Genomic DNA, 12,448 nt, shown 5'->3' on the forward strand with positions numbered 1-12,448 from the left:
TGTACACCTGCTTCTTTCTGCCCCACAATCTGAGATTCTGGATGATTCTTTTGAACATATCTGGATGGAGTCTTCTCTTCTATTCTTGTCTGCTCCTCTGGTTCTTCTTGAGGTTCTTCTTCTTCATCATTCTGTCTTTGAGGGTAGCCTTCATCTTCTTCGATGTCTTCATGATGTACTTGCCTAGGAATGTATCCCTTCTCATCAACCACTACATCAATGCTGTCAACAATTCTGCCAAGTCTTTTATTGCAGCACTTGTATGCTTTGCTATGTGGAGAATAACCAAGAAGAATGCCTTCATCTGCTCTAGGTTCAAGTTTGCCAAGTTGCTCATTAGTATTCTTAATATAACATTTGCTCCCAAAGATTTTGAAGTGCTTCACCGAAGGAGTCTCACCACACCAGAGCTCATGAGGGGTTTGAGTGCTGTTAACACGGACATTTGTTTTGTTGAGAATAACAACCGCAACATGTGCAGCTTCACCCCAGAAAGTTGCGGGAGTACCCGACTCATCAAGCATAGCACGAGCCATTTGTTGGACTGTTCTGTTCATTCTTTCCACAACTCCATTTTGCTGAGGAGTTCTAGCTATAGAGAATTCTCTTCTTATCCCATGTTCTTCACAGAAATCGAAAACTTCATTCGAGGTAAACTCCCCACCTCTGTCAGATCTGAGGCACTTAATTTTGTATCCTAATTCATTTTCAACCAAGGCTTTGAAGGATTTGAATTTTTCGAATGCTTCATCTTTGTGCTTCATTAGTCCTAACCAGACAAACCTGGAGAAATCGTCAATGAATAATATCAAGTATTCTTCTCCTCGAGGTGTTCTTTTTCTGAATGGACCACATGTATCTGTATGTACTAGCTCAAGAGGCATGCTAGCTGATCCTTCCTTCTCTGGAAAATTAGTTCTGGTTTGCTTTCCAAACTGACATGATTTGCATATGGTGTTGTTTGGAATTTTGATATCTGGAAGATCGCGAACTGCCTGATATTTGCATGCTTTCCTTATTTGTGAAAAGCTTAGATGCCCCAACCTCCAATGCCATAGCCAGTGTTCATCATCCTTGCTTAGATAGCATTGTTGTTGTCCTTCTTCAAATACGTATAGATTATTTGGAGCTCTTTTACCTTTGATCACCGTTTTACCTGTATCAAGATCACGAACAAGACATCCATTTGTTCTAAATATCACCTCGGTTCCTTGATCACACATCTGGCTGACAGTTAGAAGATTATGTTTCAATCCATCAACATACAAAACATTTCCATCCTTGACCTTTTCTTTTAACTGAGAAGTGCCTTTTCCTTTTATAGTTGCAGGAGTATCATTTCCAAAAGAAACTTTCTTTCCCTTTTCTAGAGCAGAATATGACTCAAGTTTTTCTTTATCACCTGTCATATGCTTCGAACATCCACTGTCAATGTACCATAGATTTTCCTGTCCCTCTGCATAGAATGCTATCCCACATCTTTCTGTTTGTGGTTCCTTTATTCTCCATGTTTTGGTGTTTGAGGCTTGTTCCTTTGTCTGCTGAAACCTGCTCCTGCATTCAGAATCTTCATGACCAAAGTTATTGCAAATAGAACATTCAACTTCATTTTCAAGAGCCAAAAAGTTGTTATAGGTCCTTTTTGTAATCCCGATCATACTTCTTTGTTTTTCAGCTTCTCTAGTCATGATTGTTTTATATGCAACACATTGAGCTGGTTTGTGACCAAAGTTATGGCAAGAGAAACATTGTCCATTGAAGAAATTTATGCGGTTATCAAATCTACCGGCCAAATGATTGTAATTTCTATTGTCATCCATTCTTGAACTAAATTGAGAAGATTTTACCTGTGGCTGGTTGTAGCTTTTGTTCACCCTTAAAATGGATTGCCCTTGATAGTCTCTCTTTGCAATTCGTCCCTGCTTTGCCTGATGGTCTTCATTGTGCTTTTGCTCATTCCTTCTTGCTGCATCAAGATAACTTTTTGAAGTGGTTGCTTGAGAAGTTTCTCCATTATAGCCCAGACCTGTCTTGTTTAGTGGAGAACGTTGTACATTGATAATCTCATCCAAAGTTTTAGATCCTTTGACAAACTTAAGATTAATAGCTTTTGTTTTCTCAATCTCTTTTCTAAGACCAACAATTTCACCTTCTAATTTTTCAAGATGTTTTTCCTTTTCATCAATTTGAAATTGTAGAGTATCAATGATCATATTCTTTTCTTCTATACATCTCTTGAGTCTAGTAATTTCTTCAAAAAGGCCATCCACATCTATAGCATCCATATAATCATCATCTTCAAATGCCATTAACAGTTTATAGTCATTACCTTGTTCATCTTCATCACTAATCGATAGACAATCACTATCTTCATGAGTGTAGTAACTTTTCTTGTTTGCACTCTATTTCTTGTTCCATCTAGCAGGTTCCTTTCCTTTATCCTTATAAGGACATTTTGCAGCATAATGACCTACTCTTCCACAAGTAAAACATTTAAAAGGTAACTTACCTCTGAACCTTCCAGAACCCCTTTGAAGATTTCTGACAAAATTTGATTCTTCTTCTTCTTCTTCTTCTGGCACGTGACTTGCTTCATAGTAATCTCCTTTGCTTGAAGCCTTGAAAGCCGCTTCTCTTCTGTCTGATGGACCTCCCTTTCTCATTTCATAAGCAGTTAGAATTCCATGTAGTTGAGACATGGTGAGAGTTTGTAGATTTGCTTTTTCCTCTATAGCGGACACTTTAGATTCAAACTTGGGGGACAAGGATCTTAGGACTTTTTCAACCACAATAGCCTCTTTTATTTCTTCACCCAAGTTTTTCATGCAGTTAACAATTTCATCTACCCTAAGGAAATAGTTAGCCACACTTTCATCATTATACATTCTGAGATTCTCATACTGAATCCTGAAAGTTTGAAGTTTAGCATGCTTTACCTGTTCATCTCCTTCATAGCTCGTGACAATTTTGTCCCATATTTCTTTTGCGGATTTATAGTGCATTACCTTCACGAATTCTGATTGGGATAAGCATCCCAATAGAATATTGACTGCTTTCGCATTTGTTTCATATTTCTTCTTCTCGGCCGAATCTGTAGGAGTAGCTGAAGGAAAAGTGTAGCCTGTCTCTATGATATCCCAAACTTCTGTACCAAGAGATTGAAGATAGGAAGTAACTCTTATCTTCCAATAATTGAAGTTCGTCCCATCAAAAATTGGTGGCCTGATTGATGCTTCTCTCTCGTAGTTGCTCATGATGAATGATCTACCTTCAAGCGATCAAGCTTCTCTGAAGGACCTGCTCTGATACCAATTGTTGAAAATAATACTGAGAGGGGGGGGGGTGAATCAGTATTATCAAGTTCTTTTAACAAATCTTCCTTATTTACACTTTGAACTATTTTTGCATATCAGTACCATAAAATAATGAGCATGAACAAGAAAAACAGATAGTCACACCAAAGAACACCAGATATAAGGTGGAAACCCAATGTGGGTGAAAACCACCTGCTGCAATATGTCTCTATCTTCTTTCAAATTAGAAACTCCTGTTACAATGATTTTGTACTGGTGTAGTCCTTTACCAGTACGCAGGCTGCAACCTGCAGAGAGCTACAACTCTCTCTCATTTTCCAGTCTCTCCTGGAAGGGAGCTACAACCCCCTACTTCTTTTCTTTCAAGGACCACTTTTCATAAATTTTCAAACTGGATCCAACAACAACATTGAAGCTCATAATCAAACAACCTTCTGAATCACCCAATCACCAGATCCATACATATACAATGATATTATGAGAGTTATCAACCAGATCTAGTACATAAAGATAAATCATTAATCATGCTGTTATCTGAACTCAATACCAGTAACCAAACATCAGTTATGCACCCAAAACCCTGCAGAATAGTCAAAGGCAGTTAAAAAAAAATTTAAGCAGGGATCGCAACTTCACTGGTATAGATCTGCGGATATCTGTACTACCTCCACACCTGCGCCTTCTGTGGTGTCGCGACCACCGCACCTGCGCCTTCTGTGGTGCCGCGACCACCGCACCTGCGCCTTCTGTGGCGCCTCCGCACTGCGCCTTTTGTGGCGCCTTTGCACTGCGCCTTCTATGGCGCCTCCGCACTGCACCTTTTGTGGCGTCTCTGCACTGCGTCTTCTGTGGCGCCTCCGCACTGCGCCTTCTGTGACGCCTCCGCACTACGCCTTCTATGGCGCCTCCGCACTGCGCCTTCTGTGGCACCTCCGCACTGCGCCTTCTGTGGCGCCTCTGTGGCGTCTCCGCACTGCGCCTTTTGTGGCGCCTCTGCACTGCGCCTTCTGTGGTGCCTCTGTGGCATCTCCGCACTGCACCTTCTGTGGCGCCTCTACACTGCGCCTTCTGTGGCGCCTCTGCACTTCCGCAGCTGCAGCGCTCGAGAGATCACCCTTCACAGATTCGCTTTCAACTTCCCTTTCATAGATCAAACTTTTAAAACAATAACCCAATATTTCAGATCTTAAGATATTCGATTTGCAAGAATGAATTAGCCAAGTGATCTCCTTTGCTTTATATAGGCAAGCTTCTTCCTAAAATCATGGATCAATACCATAGATAACCAATACAAGGGGCCCAAAAACATGGGGCTCAATAATACCAAGGACTAACCACCATGGACCAAAGGTAAGTTATCCAACATATACACACTTTTGACGAGGTACCATGGTCCAAAACCATAGGTTCAAATACCAAGGACTAACTACCATGGACCAAAGGTAAGTTCTCCAACATGAAATTGCGTGAACTTTTTCTCTACATGAAATAAACTTTTCTCTACATGAAATAAACTTTTCTCTGCATAAAAGTGCGTGAACTTTTCTCTACATGAAATAAACTTTTCTCTGCATATAAGTGCGTGAACTTTTCTCTACATAGAATAAGCTTTTCTCTGCATATAAGTGCGTGAACTTTTCTGCACTATAATTTATCATCTGAGATGAGTGGGTTGCCATCAAGTACAACATATGTATCATAAAGCCATACCAGAATCATAATGCCAACACTTAGGCGGTCTTGACCCAGGTTTAGAGTTAGTTGTGCCAACCAACAAAATCCTACACTATTGGCCCTTTTGGAAACAACCCGCTTAGCATAGACTGTAGTCTAACCCGAAGCAGTTGGGGGGATGCAAGAACCAAGTTTCTGCATCCAGAGACCAGTTTGATTTCTTTTAGCACCTCAGATATGCTTTCACACAGATCGATAAACTCTTAGGGCACGTTATTGCAACTCTGTTAAAATAGACTTCAGACCCTCGTGAAGGTCTGCGATCCTTTCTTGCAGACCCTTAACAATTAGTTTGTCTATTTATGCGCATCATAGAGCATATTTTAATTAGGGTTCGCGCATGTATAATTAGGTTATTAGTAAACATCAGAGAATGCATTAGAGTCTTCATGAAAATACTTAAACATGCATTGCGTACATCATTAACATTTATTCAAGAGAATCATGTAGCATTCAATCAATATTTCACAAAACATATCATTCATCAACAACATATAGCATTAACATAAATAAACAGAAATATGCAAGAATTTTTCAGAAATTGTCTCTATTGATCTTCAATTCAGGATTACAGACTCAAAACTACCATGCACACTTAGTTGCAGGGGTCCGCGCACTCAGCTGCAGACTCTACCTAGGCCTCTACACACTCAGCTCCAGATCCTTTCTTCTCCTATTTGACCCACTTCTCCTTGCTATCACTTTTCACCCATTCTACTCTTCATTATCAAAAACATGCCTTAGAATATCTAAGACACACCTATTTATAGCCTTTTTCGTACAATGCCATGGTTCCCGGACCATGGGTGGATCTCAAAACTGACTAAAACTTTACACAAAGCAAGGGGCTAAACCCCTTTGACTCCTATTCATCTACATGCCGCATCCACAAATCGTAGAGGGTTTTCATTATTTACACAAAATGTACCAAAACTTGGGTTATCTTAATCCCAAAACTGATCTAGGGGACCCCATCCCAACAGCTCCTATTGTAAAAAAAATTTTACTTGCTTCCTCAGACACATCCAATGTAACCTTGATCCCAATACTTCATGGTCGTGACTATACTTGAAAACAAATTCAAGTCCCAACATTCTCTAATTCCCTTTCCCACAAGTGATCTAGTTTCTCTTTTGTGCAATCACTCAGCTTCCATGTTTTGCAACCGCCTTCCCTTGGCAAGATTTCCTCACATTGGAAGAGTTTCATAACTTAGGCATTTAGCTACCAACACAAGTAATATCCTTCATGTCATGGTTCACGACAATCAAGATTTAATATTGGGTTCATGTGACACCACAATGTCCCTATTCACTACTACCCGCTCTGCTTCAAGTTGTTGTTATTTTACATTTTTTCGAGTTTCCTTCACCCAAACTAGGAAGTTCATTGTCCTTCATACATCACAACATGAAAATCCTCATGAGACTCATCACAAAGAATTTGCAGTAAATTTAATTAATACCTCATTAGCATATTTATTTTTGAGGTGAACCCTGCAATTTTATTTTAGTTCCAATTACATCCAAACATAATTGGTCCATAACCCAAATCATCACAAATCATTACTTTAAATTAAACTAAATCATGAAAATGATTTAGAAATTCATTAAATCAAATGGAACAACTAATACTTATCTCTGAATTTCTCTTTCTTTTTTAATCCACACATACTAAGTGATTTTACAAGCCTAGTTAGCACTTAGTAGTGCTCACACATCTCCATGTAGCCTTTAACTCACACACACTAATATGGTTTCCAAAACTAGTAACATCTAGTGGTGGATATGCTCCAAATAATCCCATCCACTTCACTGTGAGTAAGGGCTCTATGAATCTCAATAGTTTTTTATAGACAAGAATATTATTATAGGTCCACATAGTCCCATACCTGCTTATCCCAATATCATCATAGGCCCAGGCAGTCCCAATCTTGCTTGTCCCAATCATTATTAGTAGTAAGTATGACTATGTATCTCATATCACGCGCGCGCACACACACACACAGATCAACATATACACAATACACAACATATACACATATATACATATACATATTACACAACATCATGACTTCCTATTACTTCCCCCAGGCTGAAGAAACCCACAATCTGGGTGGTCTATGGATGTGGATTGTAAATGATAGGACATGTGTCTCATTCTTTAACCATGGATATAGTTTGTAATTAATATACCTATTAACATAACCTTGAACATTTCCTATTCATAGACATGACATAAACAAAAGTATCTTAATCTCGTGATGATAAAATCATGAATTATCAAGGTTTACCCTTTCCCAATTAATTCCTCACACAACCAAGAATCTCCATACATGCATTAAATTCATAAAAATGATTAGTTATTCTTCCATGAAAATGATCCCTGACGAGAACCTGTAAATTTCAATGGAATTTGTACACCATTTAAGGATTGCCATGTTCATGATTATATATACACACATAATCACATGTGTTGATGAGATCAGATTTTAGAGAACTCCCTACATCTATGCAAAGCATGTATAGAATTGAAACAATATTTGCCAATGTGGCCAAAGTAATTATTTTATCTAAATTCCTCCCTTTTACCTTATTGCCACCAGTACATTCAGTGGGTATTATTCTTGCTACCATATTCAACAGTGTAGTTAAACTCAACATTTTCTTCACTTATGTTGTTTACATGCCATTACACAACCATAATATTTTAAAATATAGGTAGCTTATCTTGCTACTATGATGGTTCTCTACCACATACCTATAGGTTTGAAGGACATCATTCACTTCTTATCCACATTATGATATAGAGAATGCATATGGAGCTGTCTTGGTCATGCCAAGCATGCACTTCCCAAATATTTTCAAGGTTACCTTAAACCATTCAATAACCTTAAATATTTTTTTTATCATGTAAAATGAAATTTCTCTTTTATTTTATGTATTTCTCATTTTTGCCACACCATGGTTCATTTTTATTCTCATGGACCAGTCAATCCCCCTAGTTGTTTTATTTATTTTTCCTATCTTCCACTTCCCTCTATTCATATACAAGGTTTTATTAGGTCACATATTTATGTTGGGTCCTACTCAGCTGTCTGTTGTTGTTGCTACAACGTCCTCAAATTTTTTTTCCTATGTTCAAACTTTGGAGCCTCCCTTTGATCTTGTGAGTTGTCATTTCTAGTTGTTAGAATTATCCCATGATTGTTTCTTAAGTTTATAAGTCCATTCTTTTAAGGAATTTCAAGTGTTGTCTTATGTTAGGGGAAGTGTCGTTCCTTCTCAAACGTAGTTATGACACACCTTTAAGGGGTATATTTAGTGGTTTATTTTATGTTAATGAACTACTACATAAAGGAGGGTTTTAAGACAATATTTGAGACAATTTTTGGGTAAATTGTCTTAACTTAAGACAAAAAGAAAAAAATTGTGTATTGTCTTAAATATTGTCTTTAAGCGGGTGTCTCAAAAATTATTGCCTTAAAGATTATTGTCTTAAAAATTTTTGTCTCTATAAAGATAGTATATAACACAACCATTATTTTCTCTTAGGAGACAATTTCATTTTTGTTTCTTTAAGGAAAACACTCAAATTAGAGACAATATTTCTTTAATACTAGCTATTGTCTCTCTAGAGACGATAAATTTTTTATTTAAATATCACTTTTGTCTCTTTACAGACAGTATAAAACAATGAATCTAGAAATATCTCACCATTGAAATAAATCGATATAAAAACATTTAATTAAAAATGAACTACAAAATCATTGATTAATTCATGTTACCTCCTAAAGCAGACGCTCTTCCATTGAGCTAGCACACTTTAAAAAATTATGTGAAGAGTTATGGCAATCCTTAAAATTACATTTATAGTCATTGATTTTAAATTAAAGAAAAAAGATAAAAGATAAAAATTAAAAACTACGAACAAACCCACAATAAATTACAAGCATTTTTTCTTTCCAAACTTTTAAACAGAGACTTACCTTTTCTTTCAAAAAAAATCAATTGGAAATTAAATATCATCTACTCTTCACATATCTTTAAAGATTGTACAATCCATCAGAAGAACTTACTTTGTCAAGACAAATTGACAAAAAAATCATATACCATTCACCTTAAAATACCTCTTGGATCAGAGCACACATTGCCCAGCCTATCAAACACATATATCTCAATAAAATTAATAGATTAGAAAACTTAGTGCCATCACCCATCAAATATACCAGAAGATTATATGGGAAGAAACTGCTCATATTTGGGTTAATGAGGGTGAATGTCAAAGAGGTCGACTGAAAGTGGATCAGCTGAATTTTTTGCATGCCAATGAGTTGACATTCTTTGATGAGACATGGACTGCAAGTACCATTGAGGCCTTTGAGGGGGGTGTCTTGAAAGGATTCTCGACTGATAGATTCATGTGTGATTGGCAGCTCAAAGTGTTTGGTAGACGTAAGGCTGGTAAGACATTGGGTACCATTTTGGTTTTTTGGGGACAAGGTAGATCTCCTTTTCAGGACAAAATACTTTATATCATTTGAAATGCATTTTGCCGGATAATTGAGTGGATTTTAAATGAATTTAGTTGGATAATTGAATGAACCAGCATCTCAACTAACATGCATCCACTTCAATTTTGAATTTATGTATACATTTAACTTCGAATTTATGTAAGGCTGAGTAATATGATCTTCCATGCTAATCTTGTGAATTGATGTTTTAGAAATTAAATTTGATAGTTTGTTTGTGTAGAATCTTCTGCTCAGCCTCAGTAGTCGGAACTCTCCTCCACATGTAAGTTCAAAAGAAACAGAAAAAGATTTAGATTTCTGTTATCATATTTCCAAGCTAATAATATAATATTAAAGTGTTGTATTATTCATCTCAAGTTCATTGTTTTTACCTTTGAAAACTATTTTATGTAATAAAACTATGGATTGAGAATAAATCTACGGGTGCATGTTATAAATTGAAAACAATAGTAAAACTATGATTCCAGTGAAAACCATAATTGGTTAAGGATTTTGGCTACCCTAGATGATTGTTTCACTAGTTTTTTTACCATGCCCAAGGATTTTGCTGGGTTTCCCACTCAAAGATAAAGACTAATAAGGTTTTGTTTTGAAACATTCTTAAGGAAGGTTGGCTTAAAAGATGCATTTTATTTGTTAAATAGAGAACAAGACTTGTATCATTTTATACTGTGGTGCACTTTACTCTGATCACAAACACCATCAATTATTATAGAAACCTAAATTCAAGATTTTGACTTAAATGCCAGTTTATTTTTAAGGAAATTAACATTATGAAAATTTTAAATTTATAATGAAAGAGGTAAACATACAACTCCCAATTTTACACTCATATCTACCCACCCAAGACCATAGAGCACCTTGTTTCTCTAGAAAATCATGGACAACCATAACCTCTTTTACCGAAATAATCAATTAAAATTTTAAATTACTTGATATTTCTTGTAAGGAGGAATAGTAGACTGATTTACATGCTATTGTTTTTTATATAGAAAAAGAACTAAAACTTGCTCTCTTCCATATCTACTGCTATAAATAGAAAATTTCAATGACATAGGGAAGTCAAGTTCATCTTTCTATATCAACAGAAAATCTCAATGATATGGGGATGCTAAATAGTAGTTTCAATATCCACTGCTGAAATAAACAATCTCAAGGACTCAATACCAGAGTTCCTAGAGTGGAGAACATTGGAAATATTTGGTGATAGAGATTTGAATTTTGACATTTCAACTTTAAATAAAAAATTCTTCTGTGTTGTTATGTATATATTATGTAGCTTTTCCTCCTCTTGGGCTTCAAGATCGGACAGATTATTTTGTCAGATGTCTAAGGGTTCCTGCGTTCACTCTATCGAGTATATTCGAGATCTCCTCACATCTGTAGGAGCCCCCTTCTAAGGACATGCATTTTCCTATCAAGCACGATGTATACAAGGATCTCCCAATAGGCAAGGAGATTTTCTTTTGTCCGTCCTCTGATACAGATTGTAGGAATTTATGTATGATGTGGTAGGACCCTTCCTCAGTAGCAGAAGATATGGCAAAGAGTCTTTCATTGGGTTGTGGGATGATTTCATTAATAGTATCATTAATAAGTTATGTGCAGTGGAGATTGAGCTGATTTGAAAATCAGGGTACCAAGACTTGGGATCTCAAGAACAATGGACAAACGTATGTGGGTTCATGAAGAACTTGTGTTTATGGAGAGGTGGGGAGATTGATGCAGTGAGGGAGGGTGATGATCCTATAGTCAAGATTGTGGAAAAGCTTTTGTGGACTTATGGAGATTTTCCATACATCTTAGGATATTATGCTATTGGTGACACTGTTACATTCTATGCCTGAGAAAATCACATGAGTGGGTCATAAGGATTGATCTTGTGTCAATGAATCTGTCAACTCCTGCTCAAAGGTTGAAAGCTCTGGTCCCTTGCTGGCATGTATCCAGGATTTTGCCATTGCTTGCAGACTCTTGTCATGGGCAGAAATCTAACTGTATTTATAGTGACTATCAAAGATTGGATAGAGGAAGTGGGAAGATTATTGAGATAATGCCAACTCATGTTAAAAAAATATTTCTTAACAGAAGGAAATGGGCCACTGTCAAGGAAATCTATGATTTTCTAGACAACAGAATTCCCCATGTTGAATACATCCATAAATCTGTAGAACAAGAGTTAGCATTGGTGTTCAAGCCGAGGGGTTGTGCAACCAAACCTTCGATTGTGGAACAACTTGTGGAAGCTCTGAAATTTGTGACCAAGGCACTGGTGTCTTTGCACACCCTTTCGTTTATGCACAGGGATCTCAGGTGGGATAACGTGATGAAGAACATTGAATCAGATGAGTGGTTTATAATAGACTTTGAGGATGCCATTGGTGCACCTCATATTTACCCTCATAATCTTAGTGGCTTGAACCATGCTCCTGAGATGTCTAGGGGTGTTCATGGGGTTAAAGTTGATGTGTGGAGTATTGGACACCTTATCAGGACAAGTGGGCTGAATGTGTCTGAGCTGTTGAGGAATTCACAGAACAGATGCTTGGAACAAGACCCACTTCTACTATAGATTGCTATCATCACCTTTTTCAGTTGCAGTCTTCCCATCATCACCTTCTTCAGTTGCAGTCTTCCCTACCTAATTACTGAGATTAGACATTTCCAACCATGGGCAATTCTCAGTCCTATGTATCCCATTATTACTATTCATAGGATCTAGAATTACATGATTATTGAATGTTGTATTATCAGAAAATTTGATATTTCTAATGAAGAATTTATTTGAGATTGTACACAAGGAAAACACCCTTTCCTAGAATGACATTAGTTCTCAATGGCGATCTCATGTAAACAGGCTACACTG

At 37.0% G+C, this 12,448-nt stretch overlaps 1 protein-coding gene across 1 annotated transcript; it reads left to right on the forward strand.

Moving 5' to 3' along the window:
* The first annotated feature begins 11,470 nt into the window (after nt 1–11,470).
* Nucleotides 11,471–12,154, forward strand: LOC149195944 (crinkler effector protein 8-like). The gene has a single exon (XM_089408070.1). The coding sequence runs from the start codon at nt 11,471–11,473 to the stop codon at nt 12,152–12,154; it is 684 nt and encodes a 227-aa protein (XP_089264196.1).
* Nucleotides 12,155–12,448: the final 294 nt, after the last annotated feature.

This window comes from Pinus tabuliformis, chromosome 2_2 (assembly GCF_031772625.1).
Source record: "Pinus tabuliformis cultivar Carrire ecotype Pingquan chromosome 2_2, CPIR1, whole genome shotgun sequence".
Lineage (NCBI taxonomy): Eukaryota > Viridiplantae > Streptophyta > Pinopsida > Pinales > Pinaceae > Pinus > Pinus tabuliformis.

Bases quoted from the DNA above. Each gene is read 5' to 3' on its own strand.
- LOC149195944 (XM_089408070.1), top strand. From the start codon at position 11,471: ATGAATCTGTCAACTCCTGCTCAAAGGTTGAAAGCTCTGGTCCCTTGC.